This window comes from Thunnus maccoyii, chromosome 4, assembly GCF_910596095.1.
Source record: "Thunnus maccoyii chromosome 4, fThuMac1.1, whole genome shotgun sequence".
NCBI classification, from domain to species: Eukaryota; Metazoa; Chordata; class Actinopteri; order Scombriformes; family Scombridae; genus Thunnus; species Thunnus maccoyii.
Window position 1 is genome coordinate 2909821 of NC_056536.1, and position 27238 is coordinate 2937058.

Genomic DNA, 27238 nt, shown 5'->3' on the forward strand with positions numbered 1-27238 from the left:
AGCATAAAACCTGGGAGTGATATACTTAAATTTAATCTGTAATCTGTCTCCACTTCGGTATGAAACTGCAGTGATGTATCAGATCAGTCAGATCAGCTGCAGCATCCAATCAATACTGATATCCAATAAGGGGGCGTGTCGGCTGGTACTCTCATGTCTCCTCGCTCCTCGATCCTCAGAGATCCCTCCTCCCTCCTCGCCCCTCGCTCCCCCGAGCAAAATAAGAGACTTGGGACGGCTATCAAAATGGCGCATCAGGAACAACTTCCGGTTCAGGCGAGGAGCGAGGAGCGAGGAGACATAAAATAAGGGACTTGAGACCGACCCGCGTAAACTGGCGCATGCGCGACCCCCATCAACGGTCAAAACATATATCGTGACATGTGGTTTGTCCAAGTGAAGTTGCCGTACCTAGCTGTCCAAGACGGCGGAGGGGCTTGCGCATGCGCGACTCACATCAACTATCGACTGCAGCATCAGACCGCTGGCGGGGAGGAGAAGAAAACGAAGAAGAAGAAGAAGAAGAGGAAGGTAGCATATTCTTGTTAGCTTCATATCAGAGTTCAGGCTCTATTCAGCTGTAGACCTGCACCCTTCTCCCTCTGCCACAGCTCAGGTTAACGATAGCTTTGTAACTAACATAAAACGAAGCCGTGTTGTCGGCTCGCTGCAGTCCTGTTCAAACAGCAGTTGAAGTTGACTTACTAAAAGTTTGTTAGTTAAGTTACTTCTTGTCGCTGAGTAAAATCTATAGCTAGGTAGCTTAGTAGGGAAACTTTAAAGGTAACTTAAGTTACCATGTTTGAGTCTGTAGTGGTGGGCAGTTATGGAGAAAATGCCACGTTAATTTGCTAGTTTATCAGGTCCACCGAGCTAAAACTAATGCAGCCCTACAATAAACCTTCCCTCATGAAAGTTCTAATGTTGAGAATTTGTTGAACATTGTTTTACAGAGGCCTTGTTTCAACGTTATGGTCATGTTGGAGTCTGTAGTTTGTGTCGCTGTTTCTAGTATTTAACTTACTCTGTACCCTCAATGATGTAAATTGTGGAAATAGCATTAAGTGGGTTATGCAATATCTTTTATGGTCGATTAATTATTGATAGTCCATAGGATTTTAACAGTAATTATTAATTTGTCTAGTCATCTTAATTTAATGCAGTAATTTTAATATGTCGATGAAAGTTTCACATTGGTGTGTGTGTGTGTGTGTGTGTGTGTGTGTGTGTGTGTGTGTGTGTGTAGCTGCAGGATGGATGTGTCCAGCAGGCTGGAGGTGTGGCAGCAGCTGGCTGAGAGCTGCGGTCTCAGTACGGTCCAGCAGGGCCTGCAGCAGGTCTGGAGGCTGCTGCTGCTCTGTCTTATCTGCAGACTCTGCTGTAGATTGGGTGAGCAACTCTGCCTGTGCACACAGCAGCCTTCAGAAGGGCTATTCTTAACATAGTTTTGATATTCACATAGGTGGAGGCAAAGTTGGATATTGTATTAAGATAATGTTCCTTGATTTCAACACCATTCTTATCAAAAATCTGTATTTGGATGCTTTTGCTGCTTTAAAGCAGTGAGGTGACAATGACATTGAAAAAAATATTTTTCAAACGAGTAGTTCACTTTCCATGTCATTCACATTTATTACACTTGGCTATAATAACTACAAATTTAACCAACTCTGATTTCAGTTTTCCTGTGTGTGTTCCTCAGTAGGTCCTTCCACTGTGAAGCATGTAGTGTCAGCGTTGTCTGGGATGTACGGCCTCTACATCTTCTTCGAGCTGCACATGCTATGGATGCTGTTGCTTGGCGTGCTCTGTTACCTCGTTCTGCTGCTCAGCCAATACTCCAGCAGCAGAGGCCTCTTCCTCTCAGCCGTCATCCTCATCTACCTCCTCATTGGGTGAGAAAACACTGCACAAAACATATAGGGGAATATGTACTGTTGTAAATTATCATCAGGGGTCAGCACAATTTTTCAATTTAGCAGGGTGTTTAGTAAGACTACATATGTAGATAAATCCAGCCGCAGGTCATTTGATTTGCATAAAATGTCGCTGAGTAAGAGCTGATGCTGGGCTCATTGTGCATGTGTGGGAAGGAATGGAGCATAAAGGAGAGCGTTATTAGTTTAATATCCTGATGTGATGTTATCAGTGAGAGAACCTTTAAACTCTTTTTACTAGATTATTGCTGTAAACAGAAAATATCACAGTCAATTAAAGTGTTACTGGCAGCTTCAATCATATCGCACTGGACTGGAGCTGCTATGAGCCATTAAGTCAGGTAAAATAGGCAGGGGGGACTGGGCTTTTCTCTCCCTGTTTGTGTGTGTGTTTGAGAGAGAGTGATAAAACAGTGCTGTATAGTGTATATATATGTGTGTGTGTGTATGTGTGTGTGTGTATGTGTATATATATATATATATATATATATATATATATATATATATATATATATATACACATACTCACACACACACACATCAGTGGAGGCTGGTCCATAGAGGCAGAGGAGGTTGCTCCTCCTCTATTTTTTGAGAGGCAAGAGGAAGATCAAAATAAAAAAAGAATATTTGGTTGAAATAAACCATTATCAAATCTCTATATTATTTATAAAATATTTTTTCTCTCTTCTTTTGAAAAAATCCATTATTGAAATTCTGGTTAAAATGCTTCAACAGCAACACCTGCAGGGCAGGAGGAGAAAGGGCAGTGTGTGTGAAGTGGTGGTGGGGGAGAGTGAGGGAGAGTGGGGGACAGAGGAGGACGGGTGCCTGCTGTCCTCCGCAGGACGGGATCTCTTACATCAATTTAAAGTACTTCATTTTTTTTCATGCTAATCTATGATTGGCCAAGACACGTAAAATGACACTCCAAGAGAGGACATCCTCCGTAATCAATCAACAACCAGAATGCAATATTGACATCGCGTTGATCCAATGACAGTTTCCAGATTTCATCTTCAATTCTCTCCACTGTAAGGCAGAGTAGCAGCAGTAGATAACGAGCAGTAGATAGCTGCTTGCGTTAGCCAACTCAACAGTTAGCTTGTTGTAGCAGCCTGAATTACTCTTTATACATCCATGGGAGGACCGTTAAGGACTGCTGTTAAGCTAACGGGAGAATGGATCTGGACTGTGTGGCGCAGCCGCGGCAGGACATCGCCAGGGAGGCTGGAGAGAGAAGCAACCGGAGAAACAACCAGGAGAGTTAGCTTGTTTGTCATTGTTGCTAATGATATCAGACTGGTTAACCAGCGGTCACAAAGTTCTGTTAACTAACAAACAAGATGACCAATAGCCAGAAATGAACGTTATGACATGGATACTTCATCTCCATGAAAGAAAGAAAGAAGACATCAGACACAGCTTCTCTTTCTCTGTCTCTTTGGTCGCTAATTTCATCTCTGATAGTTAAATGTCTCTGTGGCTGTTGTGTGAATTTATCTCCTTAACCAGAATGCAACAGAGATCATATAATGTGCTGTGGGTAGTTTGCTTGTTGAAGTTACAGTGAGCGGTCTGGACTCACTCATTCATTTGGAATTGATCCAGTTTTTAATTGAGTGGTTGTTCAGTCACCTTGATGTTGTGTGATTAGTGAATGAGTGTGTAGGAGGACTGGCTGCTTGCTTGTGACAATTTCTTCAGTTTTTTTTTTAAGCTGAGTTGTATATTGAGTAATAAGCTTAGTGTTAATATGTCAGCTTTGTAGACTATATTTTGTATGTCGTGCATATAGATTAGAGTGTGTAAGTCATGTATTTGATACATGCATTAATACTTTTTGTGAACCCACACTTTTAGATTTGTGAACGTTTTTAGTGTTCAGTCTCTCTACTGTTCAGCACTGATCTGTACCTGTATCACATCATGAGCTTTGTGGTACTTAATATATTTCTGTATACTAAGAATACACAGGAATACATGTAAATCATATGATATGTTGTCTGTTCTAACATAAATTTGTTGTCACAATAGAACATTACTATTAATCTGAATTTCACTTTGTTGGTAAAATGACACATTGTGAACCACTCTATGGCTAAAATGAGCACTTCTTTGTTTAGAAACAATATGTATATGCTAAATGTCTATAAAGAAGCAGCCTTTTCACCACTCAGGGGTTTTTATTTTTGAAAGCAAATTGTTTTACTGGCATATAAAATTGCCCCCCACCCCTCCGATTTCATCAGGTGGGGTACAGTGATATAGTATGATGCAATTTGTTGTAAGATTCCATGTTGGTTTTCCTCCCGTTCTCCCCAATTTTTTGAGTCACCAGCTGCCACTGATATATATGTTATGCATAGTTTCCTGCACAGTTATGCTGCAGTGGTCAGTCTGCGATGATAAATGAAGTGCGTTTTTATGAATTTGTATGAATTTAGATTCCCTTCTTCCATATTATGTGCCTCTAAACAGGAACGCCTTACGGGGAAGCCTGGGGAAGTCATGGCCAACACACATGGGGGGTTTGTCACAGGTGTTGCTTGTTAAGTGATTGTACAATTTTGCACTTCATGGGACAAAAGTGTGCAAATTTCCCATTAGTTAATTTCATAAGTTCATAGTTCTGCAAACCTTCTAGATTCTGATGTAGAATTCAAGTCTTGTAATGTTGTTTTTCTGCCTCCTCATTTCAGAGAGTTGCATTTAATTGATACGGTGACCTGGCATAAAATAAGAGGTAAATATTCCATGTTTGATTTGAGATTACTGTCATGATCTGTGATCTGTGCATTCATGTTCTGAAGTGAAGGTCTGACTGAGTTTTTCCATTCAGCTGCCACATAGCATTGCATTCATTAGCAGTGATGTTTTGAAACTCAACAGGGAATATGAATAATTATCAGACATGAGTTTGCTGACCTCAGAGTGGAAGACAGTTTTAGGTACACAACAGCACATAAAGACACCGTTCCTCAACATTGAACTCTGATGCATGCTTTCACTGGATGATCAGGGTTGTAAAGTTAGTAATCAAAAACGAGTTAGCTGTAGCTAGAATATAGCTTTACTGTATTCGTTATCTATTTATATGCCAGCATCCAGGTATGGGTGCCTGCAGGAGTAGTTGTTGACAAATACATGAATAAACACTTACAGTATATCTGCTAACAACTACATTTTAGCAGTGTTTCCCCTAGGTGTCTGCTTTGGGGTGGCGGTGGCAGCCTCGGGGCTGGGGGGGAGCAGTCATTGATGTATAAAGAGAACTGGATACAGGAAGAGCGCCAGGCTTTGAAGCAAATTTGACATAGCGACCAAACCGTGTAATTACAACATCACGTGATGCACACTGGCCCAAAAAGACTTTTTCCTATAGACTTACATTGTGAAAGAAACGTCTGTAAATCAGCAGATACATCACAACCCCAGCAAAATGACTTGTCTCACTATCAGAATTAAATCCATCCGGTCTGATCACATTTCAAAAGCCTCGAAGAGCCGCATGATTGAATTGTTTTATCCCCATTCAAGTTAGCCGGAGGGCTAAACTGGAAGTAGCCGGCTCTGCCAGAGAAAGTCACTAGTGCGCATGCTCTATGGGCCGCACAATGTGGAAGATCCGGGTACTTTCATACCCAGAAGTCGTTTTTTTTTTTTGTTTTGTTTTTTTGCTTCATGCGCCACTGAGCAACTTTCATAGGAATGAACGGGGCCCTGCCTCCGACGCTGTATCCAGTTCTCTTTATACATCCATGGGAGCAATGCACTCTGTTTCTCTGTTTAGCGCCATCAGGTTAGGCTAACCCATTGTTGCTAACTTTGGCGCTAACCCCTTTCACTTTTCCAGCAGTTGGGGAAACAACAGATGTGACTTTTCTTTGTCTAGAGAAATGCAGCATTTATTACCTGACACACTGTAGCCTATACTGTATATTTACTGCCGGATTGACAACTGCTAACCTTTTCCTCTGCTCCAATCGCTTTCACTGTCACTTTTCTGCCGCTTCCTCCCTCACACACGTGCTCAACCACTCACTTGCTACGCGCACATATTACACACTGTCCTATTCCTTAAGAAGAGCTATGCTACCAATAGTTTTCCAGGCAGTGACACAGAGGTTGACTCATGTTTCAGAACAGTGCTGCACAGAGGCTCCCATATGTTATTAATTTCCGAATGAATGGATATTTGGTGTTATTTTTGGGCATTAAAAGATTTTTTTTGGCCTGGTGGGGGTTCTTGTTGGCCTGGCAGCCTGTCAGGCCTACACAGTTATAGGGGAATAGTGTGTTATAAACCATTTATTAACAGTCCCTTACTTACTTAATACTCAGTGTTACCTAAAAGGGTTATGTTGACTGCATCATTTTGCAGCACGTTTACAGCCGTAACAAAGGATTCTTTCATTATCTTTTTTCAATAAGCAGATGTTTTCATTCTATAAAAATTATAAAATTCAATAGTTGGCAACTAATCGATTCATCAACTAATTATTGCAGACCTAAATGTGTTTCCGCCTTAATTGCATTTTCTGAACATGTTACAACAGCAGTATTCAGAGAGAAAGTATCAAGTAGCCTCGCTCTGTGATATCAGCTGTTACAACTTCGAAAACAAATTCTGTTAGATGTCCAGTGTTTTCCATCCTGTCGTGTGTATGCGTGTGTGTGTCAGGCTCTCAGATGGTGGTGGCCATGAAGGCCATCTCTCTGGCCTTTGACCTGGACAGAGGAGCAGTGGGCAACCTGCCCTCCCCAGCTGAGTTCTTGGGCTATGTTCTCTTTGTGGGCACCGTTGTCTTTGGGCCCTGGATCAGCTTCTCCACTTACAAGAATGCTGCTGAAGGCAGAAAACTGGTGAGTAGCAGTTAACATTTCCAGCTGCCTGTGTCTGCATGCTATTTATCTTGTATGCCACTGCGGAGGTGATAAAGCGGTTTGTTCCTCAGAGCTGGTCGTGGCTGCAGGCTTCCTTCCTCAGCCTCCTGAAGAGTCAGATCTGCCTGCTGGTCTCCACCTGCATTGCCCCGTACCTCTTCCCTTTGTTCATCCCCATCCACGGAAACACTGTCACACACAAGTAAGGCAAAAGTTCATGCAAATCTTTGTCCTGCTGCAATTTAGGTACAGCCGCTTTTACGGTGCACTGGTTTGAGAATGCCCTGTCTGTTTTTCTTCCCCTGCTTCCAAGATACATTTGAGTAAGGTAAGGCTTATTTTCAGGGTTAGAATTTACTGCTTTTCTCCCTGCAGGCTGCCGTATGCCAACTGCAGTATGTTTAGAATAAATCCTGGGTAGAAGAGATGTATTATTGGATTTTGTTTTTGAGAAAAATATTCATTACTGTGTTCATACTTCTAGAGGGCACATGGCCATCCCTCTGAGATACCGTGCTTGATTATAGCATCAGCAGTATAAAGGCACAGTAATACATTATCAGGTACTTAAAATGTTCTAAACTTGTGACTGAAGTTCCATACTCCACTTTCTGTGTATTTCTGTGTTTCTGACGTTACGGCACAAGATGGAAACAATCAGATTCTAGTGGAAGTTATAGAAATGTTTGAGTGTGGAAAAAAATGAATGAGTCTAATGATGTTTTTGATGTGCATGTGTGTTGCACAGGTGGCTGCATGCCTATGAGAATGCAGTGTCCTTCCACTTCAGTAACTACTTTGTGGGCCACCTCAGTGAAGGCACCAGCATGCTGGCTGGAGCTGGCTTTACTGAAGAAAAAGACAACCTCAGGTGGTAAGTAAGGGCTTAGCAGCTGTGATATGGACTTGTTTTACAGTTTGAGGATGGTGGAGTGATCCTGTGGTTCCAATACAATCGGGATGGTAATAACAGTTACACAACACAAGAGCTTACCTTGCGAGACATCTGGATTTGCATACTCACAACATCACGGGATCCCGCGAGAATCTATCTTGTCACGGCTCATGTTATGCACCGAACCACCAGTGGTTCGGACCAATCAGCGTCCTAAGAGGATTCTCACGTGATCTTGTGATCTTGCTTCGCAAGATGATGATAGTGATAGACAGATGGTTCATCTAATCACCTGCCAGGTATTTTTTGAAAGTGCCTGCCCTTTTCTAAACAGTTTCCGAGGATGACTTCTCAGATGGTTCAAACCATCTGGTGCATCAGGTTACACAAGAGCCACAGACTCTGAACAACAACAACCCACATTAGCTTGCCTGCTAAGGTCTCCTTCTTATCTAACTTAAAGACATGAACACAGGTGTTGTCCTGCACCTTAGCTTGTTGAATGAGCCACCAAACAAACATAATTAGTCTCTTAGCTGCAGCATATAAACATACTTGCAAATGTCACTTCAGATATCTTAAATGCCCACTAGCAGACACTGCCGATTAAGCCATATTTAAAACCCAAAGTCACCTCCGACTAATTTCAGAATTGGGCAGAATTTCTGACAGATCGGTTGTTGTTTGATGTGCGATCTGGCTGTTGGACTATCAGTTTGATTTTTAATAAATTTTGGTTTGCTGTGTGCTTGCTCTAATATTGTATTTTACATAGTGTGGCGAAAAGTGTATTCATGACTGAAACAGATGTAACTGAACTTTGCAGCAGAACAGATGGATCATACTCTTTGCATCTTCCAGACATCTGTGGCACAGTATTTTTCTTTTTTTCCCTTCGTACTTCCTGTTCATAGTAGAATTGCTCAAAGTAATGCTGCCTTTTTCTCTTTTTGTTTACATGTTGAGGATGCAGTCGTCTTGAACTTCATTGGAAATGTCAAATGGGTTCATGCTTATGTTCAGTGTGTGCTTCACATTGTGGCTGGTTAATTGATTTGTAAATGTAAGCGTAAAAGTCTTTGTGCAGTGTAATGTGACCCATCTTAATCGGTGATAAACTTTGAGGTGTGAATGGAGGTTTGATGTGTTTGCCTCTTTTCATCACTTTCATAACCTTCTTGTATCAGATTGTGCACACAGCTTGAAGTCTAATCACCTAAATGTTGTTTATAATAAAGAAAGTTATCAGATTTCTCAGGGGAGGCTTCAAAATACAAACAAGATGGATGGCTGAATGAGTGATCCCTGGGAATCCCAAATACCATATATTTGTATGTTTTTGTGTTGTGCAGGGATATGAGTGTGGTGAAACCTCTCAGTGTGGAAATGCCTCGGTCCATGGTGCTGGTGGTGACGTCCTGGAACATCCCTATGTCCCGGTGGCTCAAAACCTGTAAGTAGGAGCCTCCACTCTGTCTGTTAAATACTGCCTGTCACACCAACCCAATATATTCAGGGCTGGGCTTACCATTATAGTAATCGAAAACTTACTGTAGGTGGCAGCTTCTCATTTTTAGACGACCGTCACTGTCTCTGGTTAAAATGACAGATATCACTGACAGTAGATTGACTGGGAGTGAGCTCCTGATTACATCTCAAACTTGGACCTAAAAACTGGAACATTTTGCAATATAACCCTCAGTAATCTTCAGAAAGGTCTCTAAAGAAGAAGTAATAGCATGGATCAGCAAGAACAGGAGAGAAAATATCATCTTTGGATACTTTTCAAATCAAAACAACTAGCTAACGGTCAACTGCTAACTGCTACCTGCTGTTACCAATATTCCAAAGGAGATACAGCACTAAAGAAGCTAACAGAAGAGTTATTTTATGAAAACAAGAAGAAAAATTAATGGATCCTTGCTGGTAATGTAACCCACGCATAATGGAGCCTCTCTATGCACCCTGGACTCTAGAAGGCGCGGACTTCTCCAGTCGCCTCTCTGTCAGCTTCGCTAAATTTGTGCACTTCTGTAAACTTTTTGTGAATAATATTGGACATTATTGGACAGTGATAACTTATGACTATGAGCCACTCATCGGGATGAGGAAATGGTCAGCTCACACCCCCTGTCGACTCTGCTACCAGGCCGGTCCAGATTTTCAAATGTAAACATCAGATTAAACATCAAGGAAAAGGTGGAGAGGATAAACACCAGCTGTGATCCTGACCACATGGACAAGCAAGACCATCTGTACACCCATCTCAACATTGAAGGAAACAGTCCTGGCCACATGGGGATCCTAATTGCCCGCAGCATTGGAAATTAGCGGGGGGCAAGGGCAAAAATGCCCCAAGAAATCTCAGAATGCCCCTAACAACCGTGATCGAGGGACAGAAATTGCCCCCAAAAATTTGAAAAAAATGATTTTGTCTTTACTAGTTTAGGTCAATATCCTAATTCTACATGATGCCATAATTTTATTTTCATCCAATTCATTTAATTTCAATTTCAACACACAAACACAAACAGCGCTGTTGTTCACACTACGCACTACAATACCTGACAGAGGTGTTGCACTCCTACTACACCTGCAGTGAAGTTCACTGCCAGGATGGACCGCTACCTCTTTACAAAAACTCTAACTGCTCCACCCGATGAAAGCAACATAAGTCCCCGGCCGTCACCAACACCACCACCAGCAAGCAAAATAAAGACGAATAAGACGGAAAAAGAAAGTTGCAGCTTCAACTATTGAAAAATGGAAAATGGACTGGCTTGGTGTCGAATAAATGAATAAGACGACTCTCCTCTACTGCAAGGCATGCAGGGCTCACCCGCCCAAAAATAGCCTGGAACCACGAAAAAGTAATCATGACTTTATCAAAGGAAGCGAACAGGTCAAAAAAGTGTTCGGCTCATTGGCACCAAGCCAGCAAACATAATCGATTTGCTTATGATAAGTAATATTAACGCTAACACTAGTGTCTTTTGTCTGGCACGTTAGCCAATTTTGTGTTAGTAATTTGACTAACTAACGTTAATGTTAATACATATACGTGGGTCTTGCCGACCGGTGGGGCGATCATTGCAGTTTAACAGAGGCTGTTTTATACTCTCATCTCATATATTCTCACTTTTTTATACAGATATACCGCATTATAGCTGTAAAGGAGATCTGTCACTAAGCCACCTTCGCTTTGATTTTTTTTTTCACTGAACAAAACCGGCATAATGCCACCGTGTGTGCTTTTACATCCCAGCATGATGTGTAACACAATAGCGTCAGCTCCCTGTCCAGCCATTCCAGCTATCCCGAAGCCTCACACAGACGTCCATCCGGCTGTGACTACCTCCGTAGCCGACTTATTGGAGGAGCAACTCTGCCCTCTGAACAGGCTGTATAAAAAGGGCAGCAACTAACATTAATGGGCATTAATTTTGTAGGTCTGTAGTCTCCCAGTCAACTGGTCAATTAGTTGGTCGATATGCTCTCATCCGACCAAATTCTCATTGGTCGAATAATCTCCATGTTACCTTCATAAGAAGAAAAGTGCTACATCAGTAGCCTTCCAGGATTAATCCATTATTTCCTGCAGCGGGAGGAACAGACTAACAAATTACCTGTGAAAACGGGAGTGTATTCAAAACACCCCTGTTGTTTTCACAACTTTGAACTCGCCCAACCTAATGGAGTCTGCTAGGTCTAGCCTAACTGTACGCAATGTTTACTGAGTGTTTATTAAATCAGTGTTTCTCCTATAATTACAACAATGAGAACCCCTGCCAGGCCAAAAAAAAAAAGTTTCAATGCCAAAAATAACGCCAAATATCCATTCATTCAGAAATCAATAGCGTTTGGGAGTCTCTGTGCAGCGCTGCTGTGGTATGTGAGTCAACCTCTGTGTCGTTGCCTGGGAAACTACTGGTAGCGTAACTCCGTTAAGGAATACGTCATTGCGTAGTATGTTTGCGAGTGGGAAAAGAGCGAGCGGCAGGAAGTTGTCAGTCTGGCAGTAAATGTACAGTACAGACTACCGTGTATCAGTTAATAAATGCTAAAAAGTCAAGTCTGTCATTTCCCCAAGTGCTGGAAAAGTGAAGGGGGTTAGCTCCAAAATTAGCAACAATGGGTTAGCCTAACATGAAGACGCAAAACAGAGAAATGAGAAATATGTGGCTGCTGAGTTCACTGTGTACTCTGTCCCGTTACATCCAACCTCCTCGCAACTAATCGATTAGTTGAAGATTATGTACGATTTCAGTCGACCAAGATTTTCTTTGGTTGACTACAGCCCTAATATTTTGCAATCTATTCCTCTGTCTTGCGGCACGGATGAGCCCAGGTAATAGAGCAAATCACCAATCCAGTGGACCGGTCATCTGCCACCCCTTTTCAGAGAATAGCAGGTCTCCTCCTCATGCTGATCCTGCTCTCTGGAGATGTTCCGCTAAATCCTGAACCAGTGACCCCTGGAGCGCTGCAGAACTTTGGTGCTGACTTGTGCCCAAGTGTGTCTGGAACTCCTCTGGTGCCGGTGATAAGTGAGCATCAACTTTCTAAGCCGGGCTTCTCCCTTAACAGACTAAACTTTGTTGACAATTGGTATGATGTCTCAATGAATAACTTTTCGCCACTGGACTGTGGAAACCTTGATAGTTCCAGTGTCCCTCTCACAGAACCTGCTGCTGACACTACTGTGTGTTGAAACCCTGCAGTGAGGAGGCAGAGGTTATTCAAAATCTTCCAAACTGTCAATTATGCAAAAGTCTTATGGGACCCGAAGTTGAAACCGAGGTGGCTATTCGGTGGATATTTTAACATCAGAAGCATTACTGCAAAGAGCAATCAGCTAACTCATCTTGTGTCTGACTCAAATCTGGACTTTCTCTGTCTGACTGAAACATGGTTGAAACAAAGAACTCCTGTGAGTGTGTTCAAGGTGCCTGGATACCAATGTTTCAGAAGAAACAGACCTGATGGAAGAGGAGGAGGGGTGCTTTTTTATGTGAGAGACAACATCAAATGTGAACGTGTGGTTAATAATGCGGGTAACACGTTAGAATATGTTGGGATAAAAATAATGTAATCCCAGCAAATGTCTTTTAACATCATAGGTATCTATAGGCCCCCTTCTGCAGATGACACTTTCTGTGATCAACTCACAGAAGTCTTGAAAGAGTGCAATCTCAACAAAGAATTATTACTTATGGGTGATTTTAATGTGAACTGGGAGGATAAAACTAAGAGGAAAAAACTAAAAATGATCACAGAGAAATTCCAACTAGAACAACTAGTAAAAGGCCCAACTAGGATTGTGAAATGCTCCAGTACACAAATTGATCTGATATTTACTAACAAAAAAATCTGGACTGAGTGAGTCTGAATATTATTTTTCCACTCACAATAAGGGTAAATGGCTTTGTATTAAAGGAGAATAACAATAATTAATTAATTAGAAAAATAAAAATATATGTAATGAAAAGTTATGTAGATGGGTGAATATTTGAAAGAGTAAAAACTGAGACAAGCTTTGCAAAAATGAAAAAGCATCAGTTTCCTTTCATAGATTGAAATGGCATTGAAATGACATAAAAAGGGAACTGTCAATAGAAAAGCTGTTCAAAAGCATCTTCTTCCCTTAAAGCATGATTAGAAGATTTAAACTTGATGGCTGCATTAGAAAACAACAGCAATGGTTATGTGTGGAGTGGTGCTGAAATCTCATAATTTTACATATTGTGTTATTTGTTTGGCAGGCGTCAGGCAATGTAACCTGTAACATGTTTAACAATAGGGAAAATGGGAAAGGTGGGGAAAAAATTGTCAGATTTTTTTTTTTTTTGCTTTAACCCCCCCCCCCCCCTAATAATTTTGTTTACAGCTCAAAAAACATGTTTAAGTGTACAGTACCTCTTTAAGCATCACATCAAAACAAATGTTGAGTGTGAGTTCCATTATGTTGTATGCTTACTGTGCTCCTGTCCTCCATGTTCCTCAGATGTCTTCAAAAATGCCATAAAACTGGGAACTTTTCCAGCAATCCTGGTGACATATTCAGCTAGCGCCTTACTGCATGTGAGTAAGAATGTACACACTTCTATCCAGAAACTTCACTGTATAGGTGGCCACTTAAAGCTACAGTATGCTAAATCATGTTGTGCCATGTTCTGTTGGTGTAAGTCCATCTACTTTCAAGTCAGTGTGGAAACATATGATAAACTACAAACCCCTGCCATCCATTGGTACTATGTGGTTTTAACTGTTCACTGATGGGGAAAGGGTTAACATAGCCCATCAGTAGTAGATCAGTAGTAGTTCTTTTCTCTGATTAAAACACTAACTCTGCATTTGAACACTGGCACTGATTGGTAAAGAGAGTTGCCTACCATTGAAAAAGGATTTTTGTTAGAAATACACAGTATGTAGGAAGTCTACACCTTGTGTGAGATGCTGAATAATTGTCTATCAGTATTTGAACTAAATATGCAGTTTGTTTTCCTCAGGGTCTGAGTTTCCATCTAGGAGCTGTTCTGCTCTCTTTGGGCTTCATCACATACGTTGAACATGGTACGAAGAGCATTTCTATTTGTACGAAAGAGTATTAAAAATCCAACTGAATTCAATTGAATTTTTTCATGTTCTCCTTGGAGAGAAAAATCAAAACCAAAAGCAAGAAATGTACGTTTCTCCCCTAGTTTTGTATAAATTCACTATTATATAGCTGGAATTCATATATCTATACAGCAAATCAAATCTATTTTCCTCCGTTTTATACACATAACTACAGTCATTGTGTATCGCACTTCCCAAATGCAGGTGACCTACACTCAAAACTGTACCGTAATGTCGACACACAAATGACCTCAAAGACCTTTTTACTTCTTATCAATAACACAAAACTATTACCAATATATTTTAAAAAAACATGTTCACATTTTTGACTGCAAAGAGAGATGATTTAAATTGGACTATAAATGTGAAAGTGATGCACCATGGGTCAGCCAATAGCTCTGGATTAGGGGTGTGCATCTTTCCCTCTCAGACGATTTGATATGTATCTAGATACATATTCCACAGTCCAATACAAAAACGGTACAGATAAATTTATAACAATATGATACACTGCCAATTTGATACAATTCGATTCAGCTGCAATTTGGAATGGATATTTTAACCTTTTTAATTACATGTGACTAAAATCAACAATACATTATTTCTGCATTTCTTATTTCAAAAACTAAATCATAAACACAACGTGTAACTGTCCAAATACTTACCCTCTGGACTGTAAGTACATGCAGTGCTGCTTGAAAGTTTGTGAACCCTTTAGAATTTGCTCTATTTCTGCATTAATTTGACCTAAAACGTGATCAGATTTCCATTCAAGTCCTAAAACTAGATAAATAGACATCAGTTAAACAAATGAGACAAAAACCTTACACTTGTTTGTTTTATTTATTGAGGAAAAAGATCCAGTGTTACATATTTGTGCATGGCAAAAGTATATGAACCTCCTAGGATTATCAGTTCATTTGAGGGGGAAATTAGAGTCGGGTGATTCAGTCAATGGGATGACAATCAAGTGTGAGTCTGGGAAGCCCTGCCCTATTTAAAGAAGAGAAATCTGGGTCTTCATTATCAAAGTCTGAGCTTCACAATACTGGTTTGTGGAAGTGTATCATGGCTCAAAGGATATTTCTGAGGACCTTAGAAGAAGAGTTGTTGATACTCACCAAGCTGGAAAGGGTTTCAAAACCATTTCTAAAAAGTTTAGCTCAAGACCATGTGAATAAGCCAGAAGGTGATTGGAAAAATATTCTGTGGATGGATGAGACCAAAATTGAACTTTTTGGCTTGAATGAGAAGCGTTATGTTTGACGATGAGCAAACAACTGCATTCCAGCATTAGAACCTTCTCCCATCTGTGAAACATGGTGGTGGTAATATCATGGTTTGGGCTGCTTTGCTGCCTCTGAACCAGGACAGCTTGTAATCACTGAAGGAGCTATGAGTTCTGAGTTGTACCAACACATTCTATCGGAAAATGTCAAGCTATCCATCTGTGAACTGAAGCTCAACAGAAAGTAAGTAAGACAACAACCCTAAACACACAAGTCATTCTACCAATGAATGGTTACAGCAGAGGAAAGATAATGTTTTGGAATGGCCAAGTCAAAGTCCTGACCTTAATCCTATAGAAATTATGTGGAAGGACATGAAGCAGGCACTTCATGCAAAGAAGCCCACCAACATCCCCAAGTTGAGACTGTTCTATAAGGAGGAATGAGCTAAAATTCCTCCAAGCCAATGTGCAAGGCTGATAAGCAGTTACCAGACACATTTAGTTGAAGTTACAACTGCAAAGGGGGGTCAAACCAGTTACTGAAAGCAAGGGTTCATGTACTTTTGCCTCAAACAAATATGTAAGATTGGATCATTTTCCTCAATAAATAAAGGAAAAAGTTTATTTGTTTTGTCTTATTTGTTTAATTGGGTTCACTTTATCTAGTTTTAGGACTTGTGTAAATATCTGATTACGTTTTAAGTCATATTTATGCATAAATACAGAAAATTCTCAAGAGTTCACAAACTTTCAATTAGCACTGTACATGCTAACTAATGAAGATGCAGAACCTCAATTTTTACTTCATCCTACAATATGGTTGATTTTTTTTTCCTACCCTCAGCTCTGAGAAAGAAGCTTGCAGCCATCTTCAGTGCCTGTATCCTGTCCAGGCCCTGCGCCTTTGACTGCAGCCATCAGCACAAGAAGGTACAGCTTCAGCTCTACTCAGCTGTGGAGCAGCAAAGTATTACAGTCAGAGCAAAACAGACATGGACAGCAATGGGTTGTACCACTGATTATATAGTTGTTTCCTATCTAAGGGGATTGTGCAAACATGTATTAAATATTATGAATTTAGATCATTTTGTAGAGATCTGTTTTCACTTTGACACTAAAAGCTCAAAAAAGCCTCAATAATCAACTTTGATTCATTGTTGTAAAATAATAATCCATCCACTGTATTACATTTTCAAACCCATAAAACAGACACTTTTGAAAACGCTGCTGAACCTGTTTTAGTTTGAAAACTCCAGGATTGCGTTTGTCTGGACAGGCGGAAACAGACTTTTAAAAACAATGATGCAGACACCCACATTCTCTTCCTGATTGGGTCTTTTCATTCACAACATGTCCTTCCCTGATTCGTCACACCCCTATCACGTGACATGTAACATGACATTGATTACCAGTGGTTAATTCAACATGGATAATACTTTACAGGTGTTGCTCACCTTGTTGGTCCAAGCAAAGAAATCTCTGGTCTTACTTTTCGGCAGTGCTGTGCTTCCTCCGTAATATTTTAGCATGTGATATGCATTTTCAGGTGTGTTTGCATGGATGGAGATTATTTCTGAAAAGGTGCTAAAACACTTGTGGATGGAGATTGTTTTCGTTTTAAAACACTGTTTTAAAATTAAAACATTAGTGTGGACATAGTCTTAGTTACAAATCCATGATGTAGAGTTTCCAGGTTTGCTAATTTGGGTGGATTTATTGTTGTTTAGCACTTTAAGGTTCATCAACCTTTTTCATTTAATATGCATTGAAAAGGAAAGTGCCCTTCTGTCTTGGTGTCTGTACTTATCTGAGAAAATTATAAATTATGTTTTTGATGCTGATGATTTGTCAAAATTCAGATGCTTCACATAATAAATGGAAAAAAAACATGTTTGTAGAAACTTTCCTGTACCTGCAAGGGTATATAAGATGTTCTTGCAACTATTTCTCAGTTTCTTTTTTGCTTTGGTCTGTAGGAATATTGGGTGATGCTGCTGAACCTACTGTTCAGCCTTCTGGCCATCTTCCACCTCACCTACCTGGGCTCCATGTTTGATCCTGGAGTCGATGAACAGGAAGTAGAAGAGGTAAGGAACAACCTGAGGACCAAGCTCAGTATATTTATATAATATATTTATATGCCAGGTGAATGTCAACAAGATACAGTGCAGGACATGGTGGCTCCATTAAAATGTTAGACTTTGTCAACATAATCCCACCAGGAAAGAGGGATTATATCCTTTGAGTTGCTGGAAGGATTTTAATGAGAATCATCTTCAGGGCGACTGTAGCTCAGGAGGTAGAGCGGGTTGTCCACTAACTGGAAGATCGGCAGTTTGATTCCCAGCTTCTAGTCCTCATGTCGAAGTGTCCTTGGGCAAGATACTGAACCCCAAATTGCTTCTAATGGCTGTGCCATCAGTGTGTGAATGATTAGATTCCCTCTGATGGGCAGGTTGGGACCTTGCATGGTAGGCCATGACACCAGCATATGAATGTGTGCAAATGGGTGAATATGACTCGTAATGTAATAAGGGCTTTGAGTGGTCAGATGACTAGAAAGGCGCCATACAAGTACAGTCCATTTACCATTTATCTATTCAGGAAGTGTTCAGTTTCATTGATGACAGCGCAACAGCAATTTAAATAAAAAGCAGCAGAGTGAAAGAGGCTAGAAAACCTTAGTGAATGAGAGCAGCAGAGGATTGATATATATTAAATAAAAAAAACATGAACAATGAACTAAATAAAAAAATAAACTGTATAAATTAAGCTCTCTTCTCATTTGAAGATATTATGAAACTGGACAAATTATTATGAAATGTTATTTCATCATTAATTTTCATAAGAACTAGATTTTATTGAATATCGTTTTCATTTTAATTCTAGACATTGTTTAAAAATCTCCTTTTTCTGTTTGTCTGTTTTTATTTCATATTGGCATTTTCTCCACTAACACGTAATTCATGGGGTAGCAGTTGTTGTGCTTGTTATATTAAGAAATGCAGGAGGTACATGATTGGCCAAAAGGTGAGGGGTTTCATAAACCCCTCACCTTTTCATAAAAAGTGATGTTGTGGAATTAAATGGGTCATTATGAAAAGTGACATTATGAAATAAAAGTGTAATGGGGAAAAATTCCATTATGACATAAAAGCAGACTTGAAAATGGGCATTTTGAAATAAAAATGATATAATAACAAAAAACATGTAATAATTCATAATAGTGAGAAGTGTTGAGTTTGCATTTATAGCTAATTTAAAGAGGAGCATATCAGAAAACAGGGAGGTCTCTTGTTAAAATGTGATGACATACCAATAAAACAGAAAACATTTCATTCATTTCATCATTTTATGTGTATTCTTCCATTGTTAGATTTATTTGTTGTTTGTTTTTTGTAGTGTACATTGTCCTCCAAATTAAATGACCAACTATGTGGTTTGACCATGTGACTCCAGAACAACACGTAGGAGTGATTTCTAATCTGACCCCCCTATCGACAGTAATCGGCAGGACAGCATCATTTGTCTGTGCTTTCCAAAACCGTTACACATCACTGTTATAAAATAATGATGTTTTATGATGTGACAATGTTGTGGTTAATGTCTGATTAGGTTTAGGCAGCACAAAAGCCACTTGGTTAGGTTTAGGGGAAGATCATGATTTGGGTTCAAATCATTGCTTTGTTAAGGTTAGAGAAACGTGGTGTGGGTCACTACTTCCTTAAAGTTAGGCCACCTTCATCATTCTGGCTACCATAATAACCATGGGGTTAAAGCTGGAGTGGGGGACTTCTTCCCCCCCTTCTGGCAGTGAAAGTAATTAAAAAAACACTGTCAACACACGCTTATGTCATAGGCTCCGCCATAGCCTACTCTGTCACTGCTGTTGTGACTGTAAAACAGTGGATAAATTGTGTCATGGAGTCCCATGAAATGACTCGGTTCACTATCAGAATATGATCCATTCAGCATGATTCAATTATTTTATCCCCATTCAAGTTAGCAGAGAGCTAACCGAAAGTTAGCCGGCTCAGCCAGCCTAAGTCTCTAATGCACACACTCTGCCAGTAGAGCGGTCTCCTGTGGCAAAGTCTACTGTTGGTTAATGCCTCCATCCACCCCTCCTCCTCTGAATGAGGAAATTTGACTTTTATAGATGTGAATGAACACTTTGCATATTCAGAGATCGGTGTGCCTGCGATTATACCCGCATACCTAGCCGCCAGGTCAGGAGTGATTCTAAATGTGCGCAGATTCTTAACCACAATAAATAAATTCTATACATAGAAATGATTTGATAATTTACTACTTACATTAAGTCTTACTAGAGTTCCAAAGCATATTCATGTACCACACACTATAATGATCAGACCTGCACAGAATATCTGATTACATTTCCATCCTGTTTGCAGGGTTATGCTGCCATCCACACCATCCAGAGGTGGTCTGAACTGAACTGGGCCAGCCACTGGCTTATGTTCGCCTGCTGGGTCTTCTACCGTTTAATCCAGTGATGTCATCAAAATGCTTTGTAATCCAATGGGTCATTGAATAGCAGGGTGTTGTGGTCTGATGGAAAGGACTGTGTCAGCTGGAGTAAATAAACAAACCTCCAGACCTGTTTGGAACTGTATCTAATATCTTCTGGAGAGATGGATAGATGCTGAGTGGAACGTAGCAAATACCAACACTATAGGACATATTAAAATGAACTGCAGAAAATGATCAGTTTACTGACTTCATTGCATTGAAAATATGATTGGAACAAATAAAGGACACTACATGTAGGACCTCCTAATGCACCTTACAGCTGAAATACATCAGGCACGGACATGATGCATCACCTGGGTGGGGCGGAGGTTTTTTTTTTAAATTTTTTTTTTATCTGCTACATCAACTGTGTCTCTGTTGCATGTGGTTGCGTACCAGCCCTTGAATTTTGCCAATTGAAAATGCAGTTGGTTATACAGTTTGGAAGTGTAGCTACAGTCGGGTGAAAAATTAAAGGAAAAGCTGGTACAGGTCTGAATGCTTCACCCCTACAATGAGGGGATCTGGTGGCAGCATTGGTCAGCCTTGGTCATTGATTCTACAAGTCTCTGGAACACCATTCTTCAAAAAGATATTCTTTCATCTGGTGTTTTCGTGGTGGAGAGCACTGTCTAACACGTCAGTCCAAAATCTCACATGGGTGTTCAATTGGGTTGAGATCTGGTGACTGCGAAGGCCATAGCATATGATTCACATCATTTTCATACTCAACAAACCATTCATTGACCCCATGTGCCCTATGAATTGGGGCGTTGTCATCCTGGAAGAGATCACTCCCATCAGGTTAGAAATGTTTCATCATAGGATAAAGGTGATCACTCAGAACAACTTTGTATTGATTTGCAGTGACCCTTCCCTCTAAGGGGACAAGTGGACCCAAACCATGCCAGCAAAATGCTCCCCTAAGCATAACAGAGCCACTGGATCTCCTCACTGTAGTGGTCATGCATTTAGGCCTGTACTGGTTTTTCCTTTAATTTGTCACTCCTCTGTATATATATATATATATGTGTACTGTACTTTTTCCATGTTTTTTTGTTGTTGTTACATTTTATTATTTTACATTTTATTGCTGCTATTGTGTTTTTTGTTTTTTCTATTAAATGTTTCTATAACTGTAAACAGGCCTCTGGGTTATGATTATGCTGGTTGAAGATAATGTCAGACTGACACAGCTAGGACGGAACCATCAACTCTGGTGTGAATGATATTTTATTCCGGTGTTAATTATAATCATTTCCCAACTAAAAAATCATTTGCCTATGAACAAATATGTGTGGACCAGCACTACATACTACTACATTTATCACTTAAAGCTGGTGAGGAAGGAATACACATTTGGGTAGAGATTTGATAATCAAGTGACATCTGGGAACAACCCCTTGATCAACAATATGCCAACTGTGTGTCTTTCCTGCCTCCTGACCCCTGCTGATTTGACCTTTTTGATCTTACCTGAATGCAGTCCCCCCCCCCCCCCCTCCTGTATCTGCTCCTTGATTTCATCTGTCTAGGAGCCAATTTCAGAGGTAAAGGTCCTTTTGAAAACCTAATTATTGTTGCTGTGTATTGTTGGAGGTCTTTGGAATTTAAGTCCAAAAGAAGGGTAACGCCATCTGAAATTTAAGTTTGCTGTGTGGTTGTATATGGGGGTTAATGAAAAAGTTATTTGGTAGAGATGTTTAGGGATGCTTGTATTTTCATAACCTAGAAATCTGACTTTGTTGTGAAGTTGCTTGCTTCTTCCTAGCCTTAGAATCTCACTCACTCTTCTAAAGGTGTAACATCTCAGGTAACACAGGAAGAGAGAAAATGGCCACAAGGATAGGGCTTAGGGTTGGTCCATAGTGTTTGGACCACTGAGAAAGTGGGGGAAATAGGCCTATGCAGGACTGGTAATAAGAAGTAGGGATATGATTTGCTCTCCTAATATTTGGGAATATATTTCATAATAAATAAATCCCATTCTTAGGGATTTGATGTATTCTCTTTACACAAACAAAGAGTGACTTGTATCTTCTGAGTAGAATGTTGATTGGAAGGATTAGAAAGTAAAGTGTGGACAAAAGTATATATGATATAAATGAAGGTCTTTTAGAAGGGATTTTACAGAAGGACAATGGGAATTTTTAGCACAAGGTCAGAGAAAGAGTTGACAGGTCCTGTAAAGTACATGTATGATAATTATGGTACCAATAGCATTAAATTTGTAGCAACATGGAGTAAAATAACTGCAGATGAAGGTCTTCTCAGATTTCCCCAAAATGGGACATTTGACTGGACCAGATTGGAAAATTTAAGAGAGAAAAAGAGTTCTCGCACAGATAGACACAAGCACCTTTCCCTCAGACTTTGGAGGGATGAAAGTAAGTGCCTTAATGCAGAATCCCAAATAGCTTCAATTACGTATCAAAATAAAAAAGGTAATAGCTCAATTGGAAGAAAGAAAAAACAATGCAGACAAAAGATAAGTTAGACAGCCAGTTGATTATGTCCTCTAAAACCAACCACCAAAACAAACAAAAATGATGTGAAATAAATACAAAATCTTTATTTTGTGAAAGAGATAAAAGAATCCAGTGCTGATGACACCACTGATGATGATTGGATTTTAGAATACCCAAAAGCTGAAGTGAATAATCAGGGAAATGATGAAGAGGGGTGGTTAACAGCAAAAAGGGGTAGAAAACAAAAGAAAACAAACCCAACAAAATTGGCTCCACTGATTACAATGGGAAAAGATGTGGTTTACAAGCCTTTGAGATGAAGAGAGCTAAAAGCAATAGTGGGAGATTTTCCCAAAGATGTCAAAAAATAAACAAAAATGGCTTGAAGAATGGGAATCACTGTAAATAATATACAGTCCCCATATGCCTGACATGATGCAACTGTTAAAACTGACTTTGTCATCTGATTTGAGAGACAAGGTAATTGATGTCTGTGAAAATTCTCCGCAATCACACAGAGTTTGCCAAAATCATACCAGAGGAAGCACAGACATTTTACAGCATCATAGCTTTAACAGTTCAACAGGAGGTAGTACAGCAGATTGATTTTACTCCTCTCACAAGAATAAGACAAGGAAACGATGATAACCCTCAAGAGCTTTATGAAAAAATGATGATGACAGCAAAAGAAAATTGTGGTCTGTCACAAAATCTGATTGATGGAGTTCCACCTGGTTATATGCAAAATCTGTTTGTGAGTAGTCTTCAGGACAAAAGTGCAACTGACAGTTGGATAGGCAGGAAAACCAATGACTGGTAGATATAGCTCAGCACCATTGGGATAACACAAAACAAAGGGAATATAACATGCATTAAGCGCTAATGCTTGCTCAAGTGTCGCTCTATACAGGCAGAGCGACCAGAGGAGGACGCAGTGGCAGAGGAACCTTCAAAAGAGAGGGGCTAAGTGGGGCTAAAAACATGGGCCAAGAGATCATTTACACCATGAACAAAGCCACATGTCACCCTTCTCAAACAAAGGCCATGGGAATGCCATGCTTCTATTGAAGTGAGTCAAATCACTGCCCATATAAAGCATCTCAACCTAAAGCTACACTGCCTCCGGCACGTCCAATAAGTAGCCAAATGGAAAGCCAACAAACCCCACAGCACAATAGAGCTGTCAGGACATTGACGGAAGGAAATGTAACCCAGGCTCCACTAACTAAGTTGGCAGAAACAAATGAAGAGCCTCATTTAATGGTAGATGTAAATGTGAAATCAACGTCATTCCTGGTAGACACAGGAGCTTGTCTTTCAACTTAAAAACCAACAAAATCCACAAATTTGAAAACATCCAAAGAAACAGTCAAAGCTGTGGGGGTTGGAGGCATTCCTATGTGTCTACCTGTATCTGAACCTACTATGGTATCTATAGGTCCCTTTACTGAAAGCATGTCAAGTGTCACAACCTGCCACTCTTTTCTCCTGTCAGACACCACACCTATGAATCTATTAGGGCAAGATTTCTTATGTAAACTAAACTGTACCATCTATTGCACAACAGATGGCATCTTTTTAGAGACTAACCAACATAACACAACAGCTGTGCTTGCAGCCCTGATAAATCAAAATCAACCCATGAGTGAAGAAAAAGTGGCTGTTTTCTGGGCTAGTTCTGGGCTACGCTTGACACAGAGGGACCCACCTAAGGTTTAAACTATGGAAAAGACATTTTCAGGGTAGTGCGAAGAGGCCTGCTTCATTTAAATCAATATTTATTGTATAATTTATTGTATGATGTATCACTGGGTGACACACCTACACACATTATTTATGTATGTCATTTAAAAAAAATGTTTTGTCATCATTACATAGGCAATATAACATGGGTAAAATGTATGAAATGCCATGATAACAATAAAATAAAGTATTAAAAATAAATCAATAATGGGAATAATCTACTTTGTGTCCTTTGGGAAATGTGGAGGCTCCGTTTGGATTTCTGCTCCCAGAGTCTAGGCGCCGATAGTTTTAAAAGTGCGTACACATGGCGAAGGGCTTTCTGAGTCTTCGTCCATTTGGCTTCAGACCACTGCTACTGTACCAAGAAGTACAAAAAGTGTGAAAGGAGCTTTGATGCTGCTGAAGATGTAGTTGAAATCTGTTTGTTTGTAATGTCTTAATTTGTGTGTGAAAATGGGCAACAAAATGTCCAAAGCAGTGAGTAGAACAGAATCTCCAAACTAATTAATCAACTCACCAAGTTAAGAAAAAGACTACCTGCGTTTCAGTAGAAAATACAAGTAACAATTGACGAAAGGTCAATCTGTCATTGATAAGCAATATGCCAAAGCAAACACACACACACAGATTTCCATATCACACTACAAAGCAATGTTTTCTCCACAAACACCAGCTGGAATCGTTGGTAGATAGAAAGGATGGACTTTTGTGTTTCCATTTTCTTCCCTTATGCGTGTTGATTGTTAACCCTAATGTTGGTAACCCATTTTGGATACATGATAGATTGTGTGCATGTGTGGTTGACTGTTGCTCGTCAGCGATGTGGAGTGAGATTAGATGAAAAAAGCATGGAATGTATTTCTGATGAGTTCAGAACAGTAGTTGAGCACTGTGCTAAATGTGTGACAGCGTGTCATATGCCCATGTTGGAAGAAAAGTTGCAAACAAGAGCTTCAGAAGTGATGAAAATTAAACAACAGCATGGTGATAATCTAGAGGCCATTTCAAAAGCTATTATGTATGGTTGGGCAAAACGGCAAACTAAAGCTCCCTCTCCACATGCTGACCATTGCTGACCATTTTGACTGATGTCAGGTTGCCATTGCAAGAGCAACAAAGAAGTCAAAAAGTGCTCTCAACTTATCCCCAACTGTCAACTACAAATCCCTTTTCAGCTGCTAATTTGACTGACCAAGCTAGTTCACCACAGACAAAGACAGAAGAAGAGTTTCTCCTATTAGCCTCATCTTTAAAGGGACAGAGAGTACAGGCTGAAGCAGAAAATAGGGACCGACAAATAGCAGCCAGGGAGAGAGAGGAGCAGGCACAGAGAGAGTTACAGAGAGACAGAGAGGAAGGAGAAAGGGAAAGAATTAAACAGGAAAAGAAAGACAGAGCTAATGAAGAAAGAGCTAGGAAAGCTGCAGAACTAGAGAAGAAAGCCAATTTGTTACTCAAACAGAAGGAAGTGCAGAAAAGAAAGGAGAGGAGGGAAATGCAGTTAGCTGTCATAGGTGAAGAAAGGGAGACAGACCCAAGTGCCCCAGATGACAGCAGCAAGATGTCTGATGGAGAAATTGAAACCCATGGAGCCACACACGAGGAGGACGAGCTTGACACAGACCTAGTGATGACACAGAGCCTGTAGTCAGACCCAAAATGACAGACACAGAGACAGTCTGATACCTCACATAGTAGTGTTAGAAGGCGAGGAACAGTTAGAATGACACGATCAAGGGAGACAAGACAATCAAAACATAAGACTGAGACTTTGAAAGCCCCTGAGTCATCTTCAATAAATGCTCCAAAAATCATGGTTGGCAACACACCGGTCTGCAAACCATGGACTCCCTCTGAGAAAATGGATATGACACAAAAAAACCCCAATCTAATTACTAGCCCAGATGAGTATTGGATAGAGTTAAAACAAGCATGCACTGTTTATAACCGTCTAATACTTGATGTTCAACAACTAATCACTTTACTAACCCCACCAAAACTTTGATTGATTGGTTAAACGGTGAGGCAAAAACAGCAATAAAAAAGTGTGCGAAACAGCACAATGACTTCGCAGAAGTAATTCACTGTGTCCAAGAATCAAAAGAGTGACTGGCTCCCCTGACTGCTGACGGGGGAGAGCAGAGCCATGGCAAGTAGCCGGACAGTTACTGTTCATGACACGTGTCATTTACCTAGTGCCCCATAAGAAGGGGTGCTCTTTGCAGAACATTCCAGAAAAAATGGACCATGAACCAGGCTCTGAACGTAAGGACAGATTGACAAGTCCCTTTGGACTCAGGAGTTATGTAAGTCCAGCCAAAACTGAGAGACATATTGACAATGTTGCAATGAGAGAGTCTGAAGAAAAAGTGTCAGAAAAGACTGATGGACATGTGTTTTCAGCTCTCTCCCAAACAAATGGAACTGTGAACTCTGTTGTGTTTGAATGTCCCATTGACAGATGTGCGGCTCAAGGTGGAACCTGTAAACTTATAGGCTCCTACATCTCTGATGCAACAGCAGGTATCAGAGAGTTGCATGATAGTCATGGGTTCAACTTTGGGGATTTTCAGGTGTTTTTGGGTCATGGGGGTCTGGACTGGTCAAGTTCTTGAGCACTCTTGTTGTAGCTGTTCTCGTCTTCATGTAATCCAAGCACCCCACGTGCATGTAACTGTGGTCACTACAGCTACCAATAATGTGGGTATTATGATTTTGCAGTCCTCCAGGAGTGGATTCAGTGTCTTGACCTGGATGACATTCCTTCACAGGAGGAATATGAGGAAGAGGAAACTTCAAACCTGTAAAAACACTCCTAAAAGTTTCTGAGAAAACTGAAACAGAGAGCTGAATAGACTAGAGGTATGTTTATTTGTACTTTGTACTGAATAAAGTTGAAAAAACATATAATTTTCTATTTGCA

General features: G+C 40.3%; 1 protein-coding gene across 4 annotated transcripts; it reads left to right on the forward strand.

Annotated features, from left to right (window-relative positions):
- Nucleotides 1-435: 435 nt before the first annotated feature.
- On the forward strand, nucleotides 436-20296 carry LOC121896162 (protein-serine O-palmitoleoyltransferase porcupine-like). 4 transcript variants are annotated; one of them, XM_042409875.1, is made up of 13 exons: nucleotides 436-531; nucleotides 1247-1389; nucleotides 1703-1895; nucleotides 4640-4683; nucleotides 6622-6803; nucleotides 6896-7026; nucleotides 7573-7698; nucleotides 9072-9172; nucleotides 13724-13800; nucleotides 14229-14292; nucleotides 16413-16498; nucleotides 17545-17655; nucleotides 19984-20296. In XM_042409875.1, exons 2-13 carry the CDS (start codon nucleotides 1254-1256, stop codon nucleotides 20083-20085), a joined length of 1353 nt encoding a protein of 450 aa, XP_042265809.1. In that variant the 5' UTR covers nucleotides 436-531; nucleotides 1247-1253; the 3' UTR covers nucleotides 20086-20296. The 4 variants fall into 4 exon arrangements, with proteins under 4 accessions (XP_042265809.1, XP_042265806.1, XP_042265808.1 ...); XM_042409872.1 differs by having other exon boundaries at nucleotides 529-616; XM_042409874.1 differs by having other exon boundaries at nucleotides 529-616; nucleotides 1706-1895.
- The last annotated feature ends 6942 nt before the right edge of the window (nucleotides 20297-27238 follow it).